The sequence below is a fragment of the Candida parapsilosis genome, contig 005807 (genome assembly GCF_000182765.1).
Source record: "Candida parapsilosis strain CDC317 annotated contig 005807".
In the NCBI taxonomy this organism is placed as follows: domain Eukaryota; kingdom Fungi; phylum Ascomycota; class Pichiomycetes; order Serinales; family Debaryomycetaceae; genus Lodderomyces; species Lodderomyces parapsilosis.
The window spans coordinates 123,522-145,160 of NW_023503280.1; the positions used below are offsets into that span (position 1 = coordinate 123,522).

General features: G+C 38.9%; 7 protein-coding genes across 7 annotated transcripts; 2 read left to right on the top strand and 5 right to left on the bottom strand. All coding sequences in view use genetic code 12, as the record gives it.

Annotated features, from left to right (window-relative positions):
* Window positions 1–100: 100 nt before the first annotated feature.
* On the bottom strand, window positions 101–5,545 carry CPAR2_800490 (uncharacterized protein; the record flags this gene model as incomplete). Its single annotated transcript, XM_036807880.1, has 1 exon — window positions 101–5,545. The coding sequence occupies one exon, from the start codon at window positions 5,543–5,545 to the stop codon at window positions 101–103; it is 5,445 nt and encodes a 1,814-aa protein (XP_036664672.1).
* Window positions 5,546–6,535: 990 nt separating this feature from the next.
* CPAR2_800500 (uncharacterized protein) lies at window positions 6,536–6,763 on the top strand (the record flags this gene model as incomplete). Its single annotated transcript, XM_036807881.1, has 1 exon — window positions 6,536–6,763. One exon carries the CDS (start codon window positions 6,536–6,538, stop codon window positions 6,761–6,763), a length of 228 nt encoding a protein of 75 aa, XP_036664673.1.
* Window positions 6,764–7,284: 521 nt separating this feature from the next.
* Window positions 7,285–8,850, bottom strand: CPAR2_800510 (cytochrome P450; the record flags this gene model as incomplete). Its single annotated transcript, XM_036807882.1, has 1 exon — window positions 7,285–8,850. One exon carries the CDS (start codon window positions 8,848–8,850, stop codon window positions 7,285–7,287), a length of 1,566 nt encoding a protein of 521 aa, XP_036664674.1.
* A 1,520-nt stretch (window positions 8,851–10,370) lies between these two features.
* Window positions 10,371–11,936, bottom strand: CPAR2_800520 (cytochrome P450; the record flags this gene model as incomplete). Its single annotated transcript, XM_036807883.1, has 1 exon — window positions 10,371–11,936. One exon carries the CDS (start codon window positions 11,934–11,936, stop codon window positions 10,371–10,373), a length of 1,566 nt encoding a protein of 521 aa, XP_036664675.1.
* Window positions 11,937–13,128: 1,192 nt separating this feature from the next.
* Window positions 13,129–14,796, bottom strand: PCK1 (phosphoenolpyruvate carboxykinase; the record flags this gene model as incomplete). Its single annotated transcript, XM_036807884.1, has 1 exon — window positions 13,129–14,796. One exon carries the CDS (start codon window positions 14,794–14,796, stop codon window positions 13,129–13,131), a length of 1,668 nt encoding a protein of 555 aa, XP_036664676.1.
* A 1,492-nt stretch (window positions 14,797–16,288) lies between these two features.
* Window positions 16,289–19,123, bottom strand: NGS1 (Ngs1p; the record flags this gene model as incomplete). Its single annotated transcript, XM_036807885.1, has 1 exon — window positions 16,289–19,123. One exon carries the CDS (start codon window positions 19,121–19,123, stop codon window positions 16,289–16,291), a length of 2,835 nt encoding a protein of 944 aa, XP_036664677.1.
* Window positions 19,124–19,710: 587 nt separating this feature from the next.
* Window positions 19,711–21,555, top strand: CPAR2_800550 (crossover junction endodeoxyribonuclease; the record flags this gene model as incomplete). The annotated part of the gene is made up of 1 exon (XM_036807886.1): window positions 19,711–21,555. The coding sequence occupies one exon, from the start codon at window positions 19,711–19,713 to the stop codon at window positions 21,553–21,555; it is 1,845 nt and encodes a 614-aa protein (XP_036664678.1).
* Between the last annotated feature and the right edge of the window lie 84 nt (window positions 21,556–21,639).

A 21,639-nucleotide genomic window follows, 5' to 3' on the forward strand; every position in this document is an offset into this window, starting at 1 on the left:
AGTTTGGTCAAAACAGTTGCAAGTGTAGAATTAAGTTTGAACAAAAGTGATGCGAGTTTCTGTGCTCTTAGAAAAAAAAGAAGTCGTGTAATGTCTAAATCTAAGCTCCAACTACTGAATCTATAATGGTAAATAATCGCACCAATTTTTGCAACAATAATATTTCATCACCTTCCTTGTCAGAAAGAGCTTTACTGACTTGTCCAGTTTCCAACAAGTAGTCTCTTTTCAAAACTCCCATAACCAATTCGTCAACTTTCTTCATAAACTCTTTTGTTTGCACAACTCCAGGCTTGTAAGTCGGACCCATAGAAAGTAGCACCGTTGTAACTAACTCAAATATTGGAACCACCAACTCATTCAAAGAGATCGTGTCTTCATATTTGGAATCTGGATTGACCAAGTCTGACAACGACAAAGGTGTATCCAAAAGCACCTTTATACTAATATTCTTAAAATCCTGAACTTCATGCGCATGCAATGTTAAGCCCAAGTCGGGATCAATTTGTAGTAGATCCATGCTTTTCAAAGTAGCAAAAAGCTCATTTTGCACTAATTGTAAAGCTCCCTTTTGTGATTGAGCTATTTTGATGAGTAAGTATACGTTCGCCTTAAACGCGGTAAGTTCAACAAAAAGTTCGTTAAACGTCAATTCGGAAGTCGGTGACGTGGACAACCTAATCACCTGGTCTGTTCGTCTTAATGCACGAATAACTTGCGACAAAAAGCTTTGCTTGAGGACGTGGGAGAAAATGAATTGCTCTTGACTCAGGCTCGCACTCTCCAATTTCAAAAGCGACTCGATCAAAAAGATCGAATTAATACGTGAAAGCCCTTCAGAATACAATGCGTCATTGGTTATGATAGGCAAAAGCTTTTTGTGTACGGATCTTACCAATTCCATAACCTTTGTCGATAAAAACCTATTTTGAAAAATTTTCAGAATAAACTTGTTCAATATTGAGTAAAATTCTGATCGCATACTGGGCGTAGCATGAGAATTGATCACTCCGGAAATACATGTTTGGAACAATGGCATTAGTTGCTCTACGACCAATTTTGCTTGCTTGTCGTCATTAAACTTGGCAAACTTGCTCACGAAAGTATTGAATAGCGACCCACAAAGTGACACCAACTCTTCTGAAAATACCGTGTCTGACTCAATAAAGATTGAAACTTTCGGCAAAATGGCATTAAAAACATCAATGATAAAATCACCCGAGTTTATCTCATCTTGCAACACCAACATCAACTGGCACCACGACGTTAGACATTTCAATTGAACATCACGTGAATTATTCATCACAAGATACTTCGTGACAAACTCCTGCATTTTGTTTCCCTCAGCCATTACCTCTTCACTATACTGCTGCTTCGATTCGGGTGTCACCATGTTTGAGCTTTGACATAAAATTTTATAAATTTTTTCCAAAATGGTGTAATTCAAAGTATAATTTGGACCCTGTACTTGCTTCAATATCGTTTCAACATCAAATGACCGATTCAAGTAGTCATATTTTTCAACTTCAAAGTTCTTGAAGTTAAAATTTAAGATATCAAGAAAATCAACGATTCTTGATGTCCTATTGGGAGACTGGTTCTTGAAAATCAAAAGCTCGGCATAGTACTTTTTCTGAGTTGTTGACTGAGTGTTGAAAAACTCCAATGACAACAAGTTCAATGCCAATTCTCGTTGTGTGATAAAAGCTGTGAATGCGTTTATGCTTGGCAAAGAGCTAATGAAGTAATTTTCAACATTAACATCAAGATCTCCATCAAACTCGTGTCCACACCAGCTGGTCATCAAATCCAACTTTGGCTGGAAAGTAATCAACATCTCTACTAAATTTTGATCACGCACTTTACTCATGCTAATTTGTGAAGATGCCGGATTTGAACAAAGCTTGATCAAAATCTCTAATATCAATGATGACAACTTTGCTGGACCGACATCAATTACATGACGGTTCCCATTGCCAAAATCCAACTCTGATATCAAATTGACGCTGTCTTTCAATGTGCTCAAAAGAATGTCTAGTAAAGTCGTGTGTTGTGAATCGTTCAAGCTCAAATTGTTTGCTTTGATGTTGAATCCCAACAAGAAATGCGCCATGTTGAGTGTCTTCTTTGCGGGATCAAGCATGCTAGCAAGTAAATCCAAAATTTCAAATTTGATCTTCAACGTATCCTCGATCTCTTCAAATTTATCAATAAAGGCAAACTTGATCTTTTCTGATTCATCAATGTTCAAAAACGTGGTAAGTAAGCGATCGTTACTCAACAAAGGGTCAGCTTCCGACTTGCTACTTTTAAAATGATCTTCTTTCCCCAATTTGCTCAATATCTTTAATGCGTCACTAGAAATTGAATTGTCACAATTAACAAATAGCGCAATGTGAGCAACGGATGACAAATGGAATAAAAACACGTCATAAAAAGTTTTCACACTTGACAATCCAAGAATTTTGGAGTGGTATATGTTATCAAAGACGGAAGTCGGTTGATTCAAACTCTTAGTCATAGATGTGTGGATACTCATAATTGAATTTCTATGCACTGGCTGTTGCAGTATGTTTTTGCGTATCAAAACAGGTAACAAATACTCACGAAAGTTCTGCTGCATACCCAACAAAGAATCAAACACATTCAATGCTTGGCCGACCAAGGTTGCGATTTCGGCCGAAGCGTTAACTGATTCCACCCCATGGTCGATGATCTTGAATAGTGCAGTGTAGGCATTACTGTCAAGAAAACATGTAAACACTGCTAGTGAGTGATGCAACTTAACAAATAATTCATAATTTATCGGCAATCCTGGAATCAATGAGTCAAATATAGACTCAAATGATTTAAAATCTCTGATAATGTTCAATGCGGACTCACTCAAGAATTTCCATTCCACTTCATGCAAGGACTCGATGCACAACTGAAGCAATAACATTTGCAAAGAGTCTCTGTACTGCTCGTTTGTCAAACTATGTGACTGTCCCAACACATTCACCAAAAGGAATTCAATGTACGGCCATACTCCAATTTTGTTATTTGGTCTGTACCCATAACCTAGATCACATGGATAAGCCAAAGTATACTTCTGAGTATCCTCCAAACTCAATGGTTGCAACAATTTCTTGACAAGGTCTGCGAAGTTGAGTACTTGACTATAATGGGTCAAGTTATTGGAATACACTTCGATCGTTCCAATCGATCTTTTCCTTGAGTATTTATTTCTTTCCGTTTGTTTGCTAAATAAATCATTCAGCTGGGTTTGAGCTAAATGTAAGCCATGGTACATCCAACGATCCAACATTCGCCAGGACTCATATCTGATGAATGAATCCAGATTCTGTTCAGCAAGATTACCAAGTAATTGGAAAGTCAAATTTAACAACACAATTCTTGAGTCGTCACTAACGTGGATATCGGGTAAATTTATATAATTTGGATTCATCGTGGAATTATGCGCGTTAACATCAATTTGCAAAACTTTCCCACCATTGATCAAATTGTCAAATTTCAAGAATCCCTTGATGATTGGCATGAAGCGATTGAATGCTACATTTTTGATTTGATTTGCACGCTCGGAGCCTGATAGATTTATCATGATTGATGAAATCAACCTCACAAATCCAGATATTGAGACAATAGAGTCCTCGGCAAGCTCGATAACAATCTTGTTTTCTCCAGTGTCTTTGACATTTCCCATACTTTTATTTGAGAAAACAAGCTCATGACGCTTATGATATATGTTCAATTGGTCATTTAAGTCTTGTTCGAAGTTAGTGTTTAGCGATTCAATGTAGTAATTCAATGAGTCAACGATAGATTCAATAGAAATTCTTGAATAATCATTCTTTTTCGCGTGATTATTGTTGTTGATCAAGATATCCCATATCTTGCTTGCAATATTGGATCCACCAGAAGCTAATGCTGCCAAAAGAACACTAAAGCTAGCAGCAATCAAAGGTGATGTATTATTGTTCAAACCCCATGACAAAAATCCAAATACTTCATTAGAGTTGGTTTCGTCGGCCCAAAAAGCCGAGCACAAATCGGGTCTGTTATTGCAATTGTACGCAAAAGCCAAATAAAATCTCTCCAAATCAGCACGTTGGGCAATTTCATCGAATTCCAGCAAACGTGGTTTTTCCGTTTTCGAACGCTCTTCGTTTTCGCTCTCCTCATCGCTAATGTCTTCATTTCTATCCAAAAAGGACAAAGCAAAATCTTCTTCGCTATCTCGTAAAGATGTCAAAATCAATGCGGCATCTGCAACAAAAGTTCCAAAAAAATGCTGCAATAATGGAGATACCAAAGAATCATTGAGTTCTGGATTCAATTTCAAATATGACACATCAACCAACTTGACCACATTCACAAAGTCGGGTCTTTGTTTGGCCAAATGTAAGAGCTCTGCAGAGCCTGAATACTCAAATTTTTTTGGCACAAACGGTGGAACAGTTCTTTGTAGTAATGATCTAAAGTCATATGTATCTGATAATTCGAAAACACGCCTTGTTTCTGGTGTACCAGTTTCCGCACAATAGCTCAATAATAGTTCCATTACTCCGACTGAGATTAATTGTTCCATGTAAACGACAATATTTTTCTGAAAGTCGTACTTCTCGATATCATGCTGTTTACACCATGGAATAAACTCTGTCAAGAAAATGAGCCCCGTTACAATCTCAAATCCATGAAGTTGAGATTGCGATAAGTCAAACATATCTTCCTTTTCCCCCACCAGAATTGATTTTGTAATAAAAGTGTACAACTGATCAATCAATCCTGCACTCTCCCTGGCTTTAGCTTGAAAATTTAAAACGAACGGAAGGAAATGAAAGATAAATACGTCATCATTTTGCAATAGCTTGATAATTTTTATAACCTTTTCGTAATTGTCAACAGTTCCGATATCCTCAAAATAAGATTCACTCATTGTGAACAATAAAGTGCCCAAAAGTTCGTGAAATTTAAACAACTGAGACCTTGCGAAATTGATCCCATTGATAAACACTAAACTCAGCAAGTCCCCCGTCACCTTTTGTTTGTCAATCATGTCATTCACAATATCAATTAGTTTATAAACTTTTTGAAAGCTCTCTAACGTATTTTTAAAGACGTCACTTGCGTTCAAGGGCAATATCTTGTTTCCTATAAGGTAGATCAAAATATTCAAAATGTATTCACCACGACCAAAGTATGATAATTTAGCACTATCAAGCAATGATGTCCCCTTTTTATAACTGACATCCTCGCTGAAATATAACAATTCAGCAGTACACATTTCATCCAAATCAAGCTCTGTGGCTAGCAAGACACTTAATTCAACAAACTCCTCGTTCAATCGGACCACATCGCCATTACTAAACTTAAGTGGGGATTTTAACTTATTTCGAGATTCAGTCAGTGGTGATGGAGTCTTTAAAACTTGTGCAAGATCATGTGATATACTTGATAAATCGATGGCCGATACATCAACGTCTGCCTCAAACTTGATGGCATTGTAAATTTCGGCAAACAGGTCTGATGACCATTGATAGGACATTGTATTCCGACTTTGATTAAGAAGTTGCTAGCTTTGATGGGGCTTCTAGTTGGTGCAAACTTGATTTTATTCGTTTTTTTTTTTTTCTTTTTCGTGTGGCAACCGCTACCACTACGTAGTAGATCGAGTTGAGGAAATGTTGCAAAAGTGTAAACTAAGGATCTTGAGATTTTGGTAGATAACACCTCTGACAAATATTTGACTCAACTACATCGGCTCATATAGAACTTGCACTTGAAGTGAAAAGTCTTGCAACCAGATTACCTTTAAGGGGCTTGTATCTTTCTTTGACCTTTACCTCGAAAATGTTGAAGAAAAAAGGAAGACTCAAGAAAGAAACGCGAGTGTAAAGTTAAAGACCGGAAAGTTAGACATAGAAGACGAAGAATACTTGCATAAGTCAATAACTGAAATGTACAAAAAAGGTAACCCATGAGATGAGAAACAGTTTACAAATTTGGCCAGGGGTGACTAGAGAAGTCGAGTGTTGCCCAAAAACTGGGATCAAACAATTCATGAGACGTCAGAAAGAAATTTATGTTATCCCCAGCTCATCAATAACTACCCCTTATCCATGCTTCGAATGTGTTACTCTAGAGCATTTCAAAGAGTTGTAAAATATTATCAGAACTTATGGAATTCCGCCCGAAAATTGTTGGAACTTTGGCGAAACAATTTTGGATATGAAAGGAGAATCTCACAAAATTTTGTCAACAGGGACAGCCAAATTGGATGCATTGCATGAGAGGAGAATCATTCCCACATTTGGGCGCATTAGCGGTAGAGGTCGATTTCTATCTCCTTTTATAACTTCTCGCACACTTCCGAATAAAGACGTGGTCAAACTTCCGTCACGCTGACCATTTGCTTCTACCCCTTACAAACGAGCTGGTACTTTCGGTACCTCTCATTGGCTCATGGAAAACTTTTACCTCAGTCTGTTCCTGAAGACGAACAATAGTGGCGCTTGCTAATACATGGTGTACCTGAATGTTGGATGACATACGAGTTCAAAAAATGTGTCTCATCAACAAAGTCTATTCCGTCTTTGTGCCTCAAGAAATGCTTTACGTCTACCTGCCTATAAGAGTTGGACTCGCTGGTCAGCTTGGATTAGCTTTCGATGAAGTAGTGGATATCATTAATATGATCTTAAGTTGCAACGTCAATGTATATTTCACTTTTGTACAGGCATTCAAGCATGCAAGAGAATGGTGATGAATGATGATATTATCCTCAGGTCTTCGAAAATTGCAGGTTTATTTCTCGAAAATCCTCGGAATGCTATTGTGAGGGCAAAAAGAAGTGGCAAACAAGATCAGCTTTATGACGATGCTTATCGCAAATATACCCTCAAGGAGGTACCGATAAATGCACCGGAGGAGGAGGAGTCCGATGACGATTCAGCAGCAAGTGACACTGACTAATACTATGAGGAAGTGAACGGATTGAGTGAAGCAAAGGAGCACGACTCCGTACTCAATAATGAAAATGGAGATTTGAAAGGTGAAATTAATGATTTGAGAAAAGAATCAGAACTTAATCGACAAAGTAGCATTTCTCAAGCACCACAACTACACGATGATCAACTACGTCGAAAGGTGAATAAACGAATCTTATGGATAGCATTTATTTTACAATCCGTAAGAATACTTCAAACATTTACATGGTTTAGTTATCGTGATAAATATATTAATGAGCCCATATTATACAAGTTTTCGAAAACAGAAACTGTCACCTTACTCCATCTTGACATTGCATCCATCATACAAGGACATTGTCAAATGTGACATCTTGTGTGGTGGGTATTGAGTATTTGGATCCATCCATAAGGAACTAAACTCTTGCACCAATCTGGTTGTAACGTAACTAGCTTCAGTTAGAGCGAACTGCTGACCAAGACAAATCCTTGGACCACCATTGAATGGAACAAATGCCCAACCCAATTTCCTTGTCTGTGGCTCAAACCATCTCTCGGGTCTAAACTCATTAGCATCCTTACCGTAGTATTCTTCCAGTCTGTGGGTTGCATATACGGAATAATTCACAGTTTGTCCCTTGGTGATCAAGATAGGGGACATTCCGTCGGGTCCTCCACCACGAGGTAAAGTTGTGTTTCTTGTAGCAACACGGAAGTTTTGTGGAACTGATGGATACAAACGCAAACATTCGTTAAGAACTGCTTTCAAATACTCGCAGTTCTTCAATGACTCGAAAGTGATCTCTTCGATTCTAGCTTCCTTGCCCAATCCAAACTTGGTGCCAATTTCTTCTCTCAACTTGGCCAATACTGCAGGATTCCTGGCTAATTCAAAAAACACAAATGACAACAATCCAGCTGTTGTATCTCTGCCTGCAACCAAAATGTTCAACAATTGATCTTGTAAAACCTTTGGATCTCTTGTATGTTTAGCCAACTCGTAAAGGAACACATATCCATTCTGTTTCTCTAACTCCTCTGGTGATAATGACAAGGCTCTTTTAACATAATGTTGCGCGAATCTGTGAACAACTGCGTTGCTATCTCTAAACTTCTTGGAGTTCAATAGCCAATATAATCCTTGCATAACTGCCCTCGAGGCCAAATAGTTTTGAGAAAAGTTGAAAGACTCGGCAAATTGTTCCTTACCGTCAATTTCGTTCGAATCAGCCTGCATTCCAACACTGGCATCCTTCAACGAATCAACTGATTCCCCAAATAAAAACTCAGTGGCTGAATCAACGGTGAATCTAAAAAATAGTTCTTGCAAATCAAATACTTGTCCTTTGTTCTTGCGCACATGCTTGAAAAGAACTTGAATGTGTGGCTCCAACATCTTGACATGTGAGATTTGTTCTCTGGCAAACTGTGGACGCAACATCTGTCTCGAGTCTTTCCATCCTTGGTTATCTAAAGTGAATATTCCATCACCCAACAAAGGTTTGAACTGTGGATGTCTTGTACCTAGGGAGAAATCATTGAACTGAGTAGCTAAAAGTGCTTTGATATTCTCGGGATCTTTAGTCGCCCAAAGCTTTACTGTGAAAATTCTCATTGAAAGTGTAGGAACTTCTGGGTGTGAAATTTCATGGAATCTTTGCTCAGAAAAGTCAACAAGAGTTCCGTTCTTTTTCCTTTCGATTAACCAGAATGGAAGTTTGAATCCCAAGTAGCCATCGCCTTCGGGGTTTGTTTCCCTAACCGCTCCCAACTTCTTCATCAAGTATGCTTCATTAATTTTCTTGTACACAACATAAAAGACGATCAATGCTGGTGCTATGATGTACCACTTCGTGGAGTATTCCATAATATCAAAATCTGACATGTTTGTTTGATAATTGTTGGAATTTTACTGATCTTTGGTAATGAATTTAATAATAAATGCAGAACAACTATCATTTGTGGTGATTTTGGATTCCTTATATATCAAACATTTTTTGGTTTGCCCCTAATTAGGAAATACTTTTTTCACATGCCATTTGTGTAACAAAAGAATATGACTATCCTACATATATGCAAACACAATAGGTTATTGTAATATCGTTGGTTTTTATCCGCAATTATCTTTTAAATCCGCTTTACGTTATTCAAGACAACATTACAACACCAGACTTGTGAAATAACAAATGAGGGTCCCAGTAACAATCGTGACAATTGCTCTTCACATGCTGAACTTTGTTCTCACCCTCAGAAATAAAGATAAGGGGGAATACAAATAAAAGGAGAACCACTGCGGAGTTAATGTGCAGAATACCGTTTTGGCGGTAATTCTAACCATGCTCTTCTTCTTTTCTGAGGTGTACCTTAGCAAATATCGATTGTGCAGATGATTTAACGACCTATGTACATTAATTGACACCAAAGTTTGAGGTTTGATGTAGGCGATTTTTAGGCAAAAATTTGGTACTCTTGAGATTTCATAGATAAAGTTTCCAGAAACACTGAGAATGCCATCATCTGCAACGAAGTTTTAGACATGTAACTTTCTATCACATGGGTAATCGTCACAAAGTAAGGGCCTGCTTTGTCCATGACCTCCGCAGTATCGTTTCTTCCCAGAAAACAAAACCACAAAATTTTTCAACCCAAACTCCGAATGTATTTATTATTAATTGTTGGTAATTCCTCCCCACATCAAATACGTCACAAAACTCATTTTTTAGATGCTCCTGCATTAATTCCGGTTATAATATTTTAACTCCGTAAGAGCACAAAGCCAAAGATTTGTTCATGTTTCAGGTGGCCAATGTTTTACGTACTAACTGCCATAAATAGACGCTTCAATCTAGGCTACATCCCCAATTCCAACAAATAATGTCACGTGTCATACGAAAGCTTTCCGCATTGGACTTAGAGTATATTCGCGTTCTTGTAGTCAGAGGACATTGTGACTGCCAGCACTTGTAATAGAAGCATACAATTTCCCCCTCTTTGTCGTCAAACGTTTGATGTTGAGGTCACACATTGCTTAGTGGTTCTTAAAGTCCGCGTCCGCATCAATAGTTTTCAAGATGAAAAAGCACTCCTTTTTAATTAAGGGGTGAAATTGCTTCGTTCTTAGAGTAAACCTTTGCAAAGTAGAATAATCATGTGCAAGGGTTCTGAGTTAACATGAGCTAGCCAGTTCGTAACTAGCTTGAAAGCTGAGCTGAAGGCAGAATATGATGAACATAAAGGCTAGAAGAGAGATATCGGCTACTTAGCCACTGCTTTATTCATTTCAAGCACTTTAGGATGCGTTACATTAGATTATCCTTCCATCGCGTCTGTATGTTCACATAGTAAATACTCAAAATTCAAATCTAAGCTGAAAAAACGATAACATTACTTCCTAAAAGTATCACCTTACTCCATCTTGACATTGCATCCATCATACAAGGACATTGTCAAATGTGACATCTTGTGTGGTGGGTATTGAGTATTTGGATCCATCCATAAGGAACTAAACTCTTGCACCAATCTGGTTGTAACGTAACTAGCTTCAGTTAGAGCGAACTGCTGACCAAGACAAATCCTTGGACCACCATTGAATGGAACAAATGCCCAACCCAATTTCCTTGTCTGTGGCTCAAACCATCTCTCGGGTCTAAACTCATTAGCATCCTTACCGTAGTATTCTTCCATTCTGTGCGTTGAGTAAACGCTGTAATGAACCTCTTGGTTTTTAGTAACCAAGATAGGGGACATTCCGTCGGGTCCTCCACCACGAGGTAAAGTTGTGTTTCTTGTAGCAACACGGAAGTTTTGTGGAACTGATGGATACAAACGCAAACATTCGTTAAGAACTGCTTTCAAATACTCGCAGTTCTTCAATGACTCGAAAGTGATCTCTTCGATTCTAGCTTCCTTGCCCAATCCAAACTTGGTGCCAATTTCTTCTCTCAACTTGGCCAATACTGCAGGATTCCTGGCTAATTCAAAAAACACAAATGACAACAATCCAGCTGTTGTATCTCTGCCTGCAACCAAAATGTTCAACAATTGATCTTGTAAAACCTTTGGATCTCTTGTATGTTTAGCCAACTCGTAAAGGAACACATATCCATTCTGTTTCTCTAACTCCTCTGGTGATAATGACAAGGCTCTTTTAACATAATGTTGCGCGAATCTGTGAACAACTGCGTTGCTATCTCTAAACTGTTTGGAGTTTAAGACCCAATACATAAACAGTATAACCACTCTCGACGCTAAGTAGCTTTGGGAAAAATTGAATGATTGTGGAAATTGTTCCTTTCCGTCGAATTCGTTCGAATCAGCCTGCATTCCAACACTGGCATCCTTCAACGAATCAACTGATTCCCCAAATAAAAACTCAGTGGCTGAATCAACGGTGAATCTAAAAAATAGTTCTTGCAAATCAAATACTTGTCCTTTGTTCTTGCGCACATGCTTGAAAAGAACTTGAATGTGTGGCTCCAACATCTTGACATGTGAGATTTGTTCTCTGGCAAACTGTGGACGCAACATCTGTCTCGAGTCTTTCCATCCTTTGCCATCCAAAGTGAATATTCCATCACCCAACAACGCTTGAAACTGAGCGTGCCTCGTACCCAAGCAGAAGTCGTTGAACTGAGTAGCTAAAAGTGCTTTGATATTCTCGGGATCTTTAGTCAAATAAAACTTCACCGTAAAAATTCTCAGGGAAAATGTAGGAACTTCAGGATGTGGGGCACCGCGATACATTTCGGCAACATAGTCAATGAGGGTTCCATTGTTTTTACTTGCAATCAACGTGAATGCAAGCTTGAGACTAAAAGCTCCGTCACTTACAACATTTGTTTCTCTGGATGCTCCCAACTTCTTCATTAAATATACCTCCGTGATTATCTTGTACACAACATAAAGCACGATCAACGCTGGTGCTAGAACAAACAAACTGATGGTATAACCCATGATGTTAAAATCTAACATGCTGACCTCGTTGTAGTAGTTGAAGAAGAGGCATGTTTGTATCGATGTCAGGCATGAAAAGAGAATTGCCCATCTCTTTATATCGGTAGCTAACGTTGCCCGAGTTAAATAACCATTACACAGCTCGAGGGTGATCGTCAGATTGCATGTGTTTTTTCTAAAAAAAAATGGAAGTCCGCATTGTCCCCGCATTAAGGGAGCCTGACATATTATGGAAGGGTCGGAGTTTACTCAGAAAAGGGGTTGATTTTACCCACTGTACATTTAATTGTGTAATGTTCGTGTAATGAGCGGAACGGTTATAAAAGCGGATATAATTTTCAAGCGCTTATGTAAGCATTAGCTTGCGTTTCTCTACCAAGAACTGTCTCAATTCAATGAACACTGACAGAACAAACCACCATGGTTTGCGATTGTATATGTGGGAGCTTCCTTTGGGAAATATTGAGTTCATTGTGAATAGGCTTACCGATACAATCCTTCCGCAGCAAGAAACAATAGCATTTATTTATCACTACAGTCGATTTCGAAAAGATTTTGCTGCAACTACCCGCTTGGGAACCTTTGTAGATTATGCATAGCAAGTTCCACTTCTCTTCCCATTTTGATAAGCTTGCATAAGCCGTGCCTGTTAACAAAGAAGGGCAAAAGTATTGGGTTCATCGTAGAATTGAGATGAAGTGACGAAGGGCAGATTTGAATGTGGGAGTATCGCAATTATTGGACGTAGCTAAGTCTGTCCCACATGCTTAAACCAGTAGATACTTAATTGCATGACCTTCTCTTTCGCCCCATATGGCTTGTATAAATGACTTGAACACAGTGATGCATTCGAAAAATGCATGGAAATTGTTACAAAATTTGACTCAATCAGTTACAATCGTAAAAAGAAAAAATTGGCACAGCTATGTAAGTGAAGATTTTACCAAATACTTAATCAAATAAACTCTTTCTAGTGTTTGGTTTTCCATGGAAAAATCTGACTATTGTATTAAATGGTGGGTTTAGTTTATGGTGGAATGTTGTGTGTCGTAAAAAATTGCGACACAACTTAAATTACGACACTGGACAATATTATCGTCTCAACATCGCCATTCCTAGAGTATATCGTAGTTTTAATGCTTTTAACCAAACAGAAGAAACCAATAAATGATATTATAGAAAAAATGACTATAAAGGAATAAAACCACTATTATACAGTAGGACCAGCTTCTTGAACCTCAGCAGTAGCTTGATCACTATATTTAACGAAATTGTCATTGAACTTCTTACCAAGAGATTCAATTTCCTTTTGGAATGATTCTTGACCACCAGTCCAAGCTTTGGTTGGGTTCAAGATTTCGCTTGGTACACCTGGACAGCTCTTTGGAACATTCAAGTTAAAGACTGGGAATTTTTCGTATTCAACCTTTGATAATTCACCAGAGTGGATAGCATCCAAGATAGCTCTGGTGTATTTCAATGAACATCTCTTACCACCTTGAGCAACTGAAGCACCAACCCAACCAGTGTTCAATAACCAAGCGTTAGCCTTGTGTTCAGAAATCTTATCAGACAATTGTTGAGCGTACTTCATTGGGTGCAAGACCAAGAATGGTTGACCGAAACATGCAGAGAATGTAGCTTGTGGTTCAGTAACACCTTCCTCAGTACCAGCCATCTTGGAAGTGTAACCTGAAATAAAGTGATACATAACTTGAGCATTGGTCAATTTGGATACTGGTGGCAATACACCGGAAGCATCACATGTCAACAAGATAATGTTTGATGGGTGAGTGTCAGCCAAACATGGAATCTTAGCTGATGGGATAAAGTCAATTGGGTATGCACATCTGGTGTTTTCAGTAATCGATGAATCTGAATAGTCAACAACTTTGGTGACTGGATCGTAAACAACGTTTTCCAAAATAGCACCGAATTTAATGGAGTTGAAAATTTCTGGTTCCTTTTCTTGAGACAAGTCCAAACACTTGGCATAACAACCACCTTCAATGTTGAAAACACCATTGTCTGACCAACAATGTTCATCATCACCAATTAATTTTCTGTTTGGATCAGCGGATAAAGTGGTTTTACCAGTACCGGATAAACCAAAGAACAAAGTGACATCACCCTTGTCAACACCTTGGTTACATGAAGAGTGCAAAGTCAAAACCTTGTGTTTAATTGGCATCAAATAAAACATGACAGTGAAAATACCTTTCTTCATTTCACCAGCATACTCAGTACCCAAGATAACCATTTCCATATCTTTGAAATTGATTTCAACTGAGGTAGATGAAGTCATACCTTTGGTGTGAACATTAGCAGGGAATTGACCGGCATTGTAAATGGTGAAATCTGGCTCGCCAAAGTTTTTCAACTCTTCTTCAGTTGGTCTAATCAACATATTGGTCATAAACAAAGCATGGTAAGCTCTAGCACAGATGATTCTAACCTTGATTCTGTATCTTGGATCCCAACCGGCGTAAGCGTCAACAACAAACAACTTTTCTCTGGTTCTCAAATAATCCAAAGCTCTTGATCTGGAAATTTTCCAAGTCAATTCGTCAACTTGTTTGTTGACAGGACCCCACCAAATGTGGTTTGATGAGGTTTCTTCATCAACAATTCTTTTATCGCTTGGAGATCTACCAGTTTTTTTACCGGAGTAAGCCATAAGAGCACCAGTGGAGGAAATGGTAGTTCCTTTTTCCAACAAACCATCTTCGTACAAAGTTGGTGGTGCGGCATTGTGTCTGACGATGGTGTCAGTCGTCAAGTTCAATTTTTTCACCAATGGGTCTTGTGTGCTTTTGATTGAAGGGTGTCCTTCGAAGTTGATAGTAGATTCAACGGCAGCTGGTGGTGGTGGTGACATGATTATTGAATAAATATACGATTGTAGTTATTTAGTTAAAGTCAATGGGAAAATAAGAAAGAAGAAATTGAAAAGAATTGGAGAGGGAAATCATAGGTGTATTTATACTCTTTTTGGTTTATAACTTTTGAAAGATTTTTCAGGAAATTACTTCCATTAACCCACTTCTTCAATTATTTAAAAAACCAAAGAAAATTTTTCAATTTTGTACCATATATCGTTTGTTTGTCAAAATGTAACATTATATTGCCTATAGATTTGCTGGGTGTCTCGTCGTTGCCAGTGCTGTTATCCAGTTCTCAAGCCCCTCACTGTCTACCGCAGCTTATAGCAACAGCTAGTCTTGTCAAGACACCCCTCCCTTGGTGTTGATTCTTGTTGAGTACAACCAGAAACTACCGGGATCGGTCGTGTACACTTGCACAAAAGCAACGAAATATGGGGTAAGAAGGTTTAAGAGTTCCGACATCCTCCATGCCGGGATAACGATTCTTTCCGAGGTCGAAAAATTTGGAAACACAAAAAAGCTTACTGTAACGCAGCCAGCAACGATTTTGAGAACAGCCACGAAAGGGACTAACGTTAGCGAGAGGAACTGGCGTAGTTTAGCCGATTCTGCTCTAAGTATCCACCTGTTCCGAATGAAAAGAGTAGCCTGATTTTGCAATAAACTCGTACAAGTGAACAGTGTTGCAGATTTTTAGTTTCCAACAAAAAAATATTTTAGTAACGAAGAAAAACACGTTACTTTTAAAAGCTGCAGCAGCATTTGCTTTTCTTTATCAAGGCAGCTTGCGACACACTTCAATTGTTTGTAAACCCAAGCTCCTTAACAGTATTCACGGAAATGAATAGGCTGAGTTGTTACGATTTTTTCCGGTGGTCCAGGGACTCTTTGTGTAATCTTGACACCAGCACATGCAAACAATTGATGAAAGATTCCACAACAGTTAAGAGGTCGAAAAAACGTTGGGTTAGAACGTTGTCGCCCAAAATGACTAGTATTCAATTTCAATGACATGAGATGAAAGATGTGCCATTTCGTATTTAATTATTTATGCTCCCCCTATTTCGCTAAAACTCAATTCTTCTTGTAAGTTTGTTCCCCGCATTTTCGCTTTCGTTTTAGAATTCTTTTTTTTTTCCTCTCACCTCTCCGGTCGTCTTTTAATCGCAAGCTTTATTACGTAGAACACCGGGGTCACTAGAACTAATATAATTGAAAAATTAAAGCGATTTATCAAACGCACGATCATGAAGGTTCGTGGTGATAGACTTTGCCAAGTCGGCAAACCAAAAAGGGGCTCGAAATTTTAACAAAACCTCATTAGTTCTAGAATCGGAAATCTCATACAAACGGCTCTTCCTTAACGTGGGAAAAAAAAAATATGTCACGACGGTTACTCGACATAAAAATTCCGACGCGCGGGTGAAAGATTGTGGAATTTTATCCGTCGTCTATCTACAATGTATACAATTAGCCGTTACCATATCAATTCTTCCACTGAGTTGCCTTCTTATCATAATAATCGTAGTAGTATTTCCATTTTTCAAACCCGATATCGCGTATACCTGTTATTGTTTTTTCGTCATCAACAACATCACACATGATGCATTGATCTAATGAATCTTCGTCGAGTATGTAGTTCTTCAACTTTGTGATGGCACTACAAATCAAACCGTACTTGAAGATATCCACCAAGTTGGCATACAGTTGATCAATTACTGGTGCAATGATCCCTCCTATTACAGGAGCAGCAATACTACTCTCTCGCAAGTCCTCACTAATGCACTGATCAATGAACGGGAAGAATTTGGAAAACTCTGATTTATTGGTGAATAATATAACACTGCCAATCACGTTTTGCGAACTTGGTTCCAATGCAATGATAATTTTAACCTCATGTATCAGTCTCGACGGTATGTTTTTGATGGCCTCTTTGTAAAAAGCCCTATACTGAGGTGTTAGGTTTCCCTTCTGAATCAATTTCTCCAACTGACTTTGTCCAGTACATACATCAAACCTGACACCAACAATCATCAACTCTTTTAGAATACGTTCCGGTACCAGCCACCCACTCAACTCATTCAACACCAAAATCCACTTTCTTGGCGATTTGTCATTTTCCCATCCAAGGCGTCTCAAAAACAAATTGCTACCAGTACTTAGATTTCCTGGAAACATAATAAGGGGGAAAGAAGATCCCAACCTGATTTCGCTGCAGTTCTTTTCTCTTGTAAGATATCGCTCTGCTCTAGCATTCAAATTTTTACCAATGCTATGCAACCGCTTGGACTTTTCAACAACAATGAAGAGTATGTGTCCCATAGTGCCATCACACCACGTCAACACAGCTCCATATAGGATGTTTAATGACGAATTGCGCACAACAAAATGCTTTTGATTAGAGGTGGATAAAAGACCCCCCAATCTTTTGCAATATTGCTCATCTTGCATATTGACACTATCTTCCCCTCCTTCAATTTCTTTCCACAATTTGATCAAACCAGATAAATCCCTTGCCATATCAAACTCATCAACCAACCACTTTCTTTTGATTTGTTTGGCATTAACTTCATCGTGACTGTGTCGTCTTTTTGTGGCGTTTCGTTGCTCACCCGGTATACACCCTTGTGGTTCAAAGTCACCCATTAGTAGAGCAGCAACATTCTCCAATGCTTTACTTGTGTAATCATAACAACAAATATACACACTGCCCATCAATTTATCATAGAAAAAGTCGTAAGGCGACAGCGTGGCAACCACAATCAATGGCTTTCGCAAAGGATTGGCTGGCTTTGACCGTTTTCCTCCAAATGAGGACGGGTTTGCTCCACATAGTACTGAAATGTACTTGACAATACCAATTTGATACATGTTTCGCGCAGCTTCACTAGTAAACACAACAACAACGTTTGCTTTATCGATTAATGACTCGTGGAGTGGCGTCAAACCATTCGCGGTGTAAGTTGTATGCAAGACAACGTATTTTTTTCTCGTATTAAGTGGATGCTTGGATAGAAACTTACCAAAACTTTGGAACACTTCTTCGCCAGTAAAAAGTTTACCTGGTTTTGATTGTGTTGGTGAGATTGGACTTAGCAAAGGACTCAATACCAATATTGACTCAACTTCCGATGTCTGTTCGTAGTGCTTGGACAATGGAAGCAAGCCACCGTAATCGCGCACCAAGGTTATTGACTTTTGATAGGCCAACGATGCCAATTCTTGATGTCGCCTCCATTGTTCCGGATACTCATTTTTGAACAAAGTAGGGCTTTGTTGTGCTGATGCTATACCATCGGGAAAAATTTCTTTCCAAGTCGGCAATTGTTTTTGTAGCTTTTCTATTCTTTCAAAACTAGTGACAACTACATCTTCGTCCAAGTTGCCATTCAAAATACCCTTTTTTATCGACTCAATGGCTTCATTTTGCAACTTCAAGTCATGACAAACCATTACCAAATCGCAACCAGCATTAATGGCTAGAATTACTCCTTGACCCAACCCGATGGAGTGATACAATGCTTCCATCTCCAAGCACTCACTAATGACAAACCCATTGAAGCCCAACTCTTGTCTCAATAGTTGATTGATAATAACTGGTGATAAGCACGCATGCGTCTCGTCAGGGCTAATATTTGGCACCCCACAACCAGCTACACTTACTCCGTTCAATAAACCTGCATCAATTAATTTTGCAAAAGGTACAACATTGTTTTGTCGAATTTGACTCAAAGTGTCGCCCATCATGGGCAACTCAAGTAGCGAATCGACAGTTGCATTGCCTATACCAGGAAAGTGTTTCCCCACCGTAAACAAGCCCCCATCTCGTAAACCTTTTGCACACATCAGACCGTACTTTTGTACATCATCAACCGTGGTCCCAAAACTTCTTACTCCCACGAGTTGGTGCGAAAGTTTTGTCACCACATCCAATACAGGCCCCAATATGATACTGAAACCAATCATTTTCAACTCTATTGCTATGGCTTTGGATATCTCGTACACCAATTGTGGGTCACCGGTTGCTGCCATTGCCATGGCACTGGGGTACTGAGTAATGAAATCGGGATCAAACAATGAGTTCATAATCCCACCTTCTTGGTCAATGGCAAACATGAGTGGATACTTGTAGTTACCTTGGGTGTATGCGATGTACTGTAGGTCTTTGATCAACTTTGACATTTGTTCCACATTAACTGCATTTTTACGGGACAATATCATTGATGAGATCTTGTGTTCGACAATCAATTTGTATGCTTGTGAGGTGACCTTAGTGCCTTGGAAACCACCACATAGTAGCTGTCCAGCTTTCTCCTCCATCGTGTTGCGCTAGGCTTGATGAATGATCTTGAAAAGTCCGTGGTGATAAACTGACGACAATGGAGTATGTTTGAGCGGAGATTTTTTTCTCTTTTTTTTGGTGATGCTGCGTCTGTGTGCAACGACTGATACGAACCCCTGTATGCCGACTTTTTTATCGACAGCTCAAAGCACACAGTAGAGCGACTTGCAAAAACACAGAATACGAATTGAAGCTCATCATAAAGGCAAGAAATAACACAATACTCGACGACTGAGCTCAATTGATGCCTCAAAAGTTATGGGCTTTTTTCAGTTCCCCGACGCGTAGCCTAAAGTAACGCAGTGTCCATCAGCTTTCTTGAATTCGATAGGATGGCCAAACTCGATAAAATAACTTATCTCGACGCCTTAGCTTCTATGAGGAGTTCTTATGTGAAAAGTTTTGCTGGAGCCACACCAATACGTCATACGTCTAATTGAGCTTAAAATCCCAAAATGGAAAAATTGTAAATAAAGCTGGAAAAAAAGTAGCGATTATTTATATCACAATTCCCTTTCTTATTGCACCAAGTTGCAAAACTCAATAGCGTAGAAAGCGATCACAAATGGGTATCCCTGAACTATGGGAGGTCTTGCGACCGGCGTTTGACGCGAGAATAACCATTGATGAATTGGTTGACCAATATATTACAAAATTTGGTCGTCCCCCAAGAGTAGCCATTGATGCCTACATATTTATCTTCCACGCAGATCACAGCTCCATTCCCGAAAATGATAAAGAAACCATTTTGACACAAAATTTCATGTCCAAGATTCTTGCCTTGGTTGGTTTGAATATATCGGTGATGGTGGTATTTGATGGAATCTTGAAACCCGACAAATCTGGAGCTGGGAAGCCACTGGATCATGAGAAAGAACTAGAAAAGCTTCACCGTACGGAAAACTTTTCTGAACCCAAAGAATTTATCCAGCACCTAAAAGATGTTTTGAAACTTAATAGCATTGAGTTTGTCCAAGCTACAGGAGAAGCAGAGGCACAATGCGCGTACTTACAAAAGTTGGGAATTGTGGACTTCGTAATAACTAATGACGTTGATAGTTTGGTGTTTGGCGCTACTCAAGTTTTGAGAAATTATAGTCGCTTTGTTGAAGACATTGGACACTCACCAACAAAGAAGCTGGCCACTTTGAAGCAAAAATATTACGTCACTCCAGTGAATATGAGCAAGGTTGAAGAAATAACCGGATTAACTAGATCCAGATTGGTATTTTTGGCCACATTAAGAAGGGGTGACTACTCATCAGGAGTTAAGAAAATGGGCATTAAGAATGCGACAAATTTGGCGCTAAGCGGTACTTTGTTTGGAAAGTTTTACAACCGATCCTTGACCAAACAGGAATTACAAGAAGCAAAACGTGGTGATTTGACACCTTCTGAACCACCACCAGACTTTTCTGAGGAACTAGAAGCTTGCTTTGTCAAAAAGGGTGTTAATTCGGTTTTTCCTTGGGATGCTAAGAAAGATAAACAAGAAAGAGAAACGCTATTTTCCGATTTGTTAGAGAAACTCAATGAACTGTTGCGTGGCTCGAATCGCGACATTTTTGGACGTGGTTTTGCTGTCACGGAACGGTTTGAATTTGATGAATATTTCGTGCTATTGTATTTTTTCCCACTAGTACAGACGAGGTTACCGGTATTCTTGCCCTGGACATTGAGCTCGGGAGAGCTTTCGATAAATTTTCAAATAAGATTGGGGTCGGGAATGAGGGAGGAGCTTTCACGTGTGAGCGAAATAGAGGAGATAGATTTTGACGGCGACTCAGCTTTGATAGTGCTGAGCACCGACTACTTATTTGTTCCCAAAACTTACAATTGGCAAATCAAATATATCATATTCAAATTGGCCTCATATGCCAGTATGATAAAAGTTACCAATGAAAAATTAGAGGATGGTATTGGAAAAGTCATGCTTAAATACGACGAACGGGAAGTTCGTAACGCATTCCCCATGTCGGTCGAAGCAAGAAGAGTTATTGAATCACCTCACAGGAGAAAAGGTGATGAAGATTCAATTAGCTACATCTGGGTTCCCAAATCATTGGTTGAAGTATACTATCCTCAACTACTTGATCAGTATATTCAAAAGAAGAAAGAGAAATTTCGCAGTAAAGGTAGCAAAACTTCACTGCAGCAAAAGACAACATTAGATCAATTGGACAACTCTCCAATCAAAAAGTCAAGCAGGTACTTCAATTTGTCACAACCTATACCATTTGAGATAAAACCATCGATATCACCTCCAAAACGTCTGCCAACCAAGAAAAAAGTGAACAAACCATCACCGAAAAAGCAAGTAACCGTGGTTGAAGGGCAAAGGAAACTTGACTTTTTCCTTAAATCAAAGAAAGATATCAACAACAACCCATTTCTTGATCCGGATTGGTAAGTAGATAGAGTGACACAAAAGTCACGACGCAATGACGTATTTTAGCAAACGAGACCATATACCAAAGAGAGAAAGAGAAAAAAA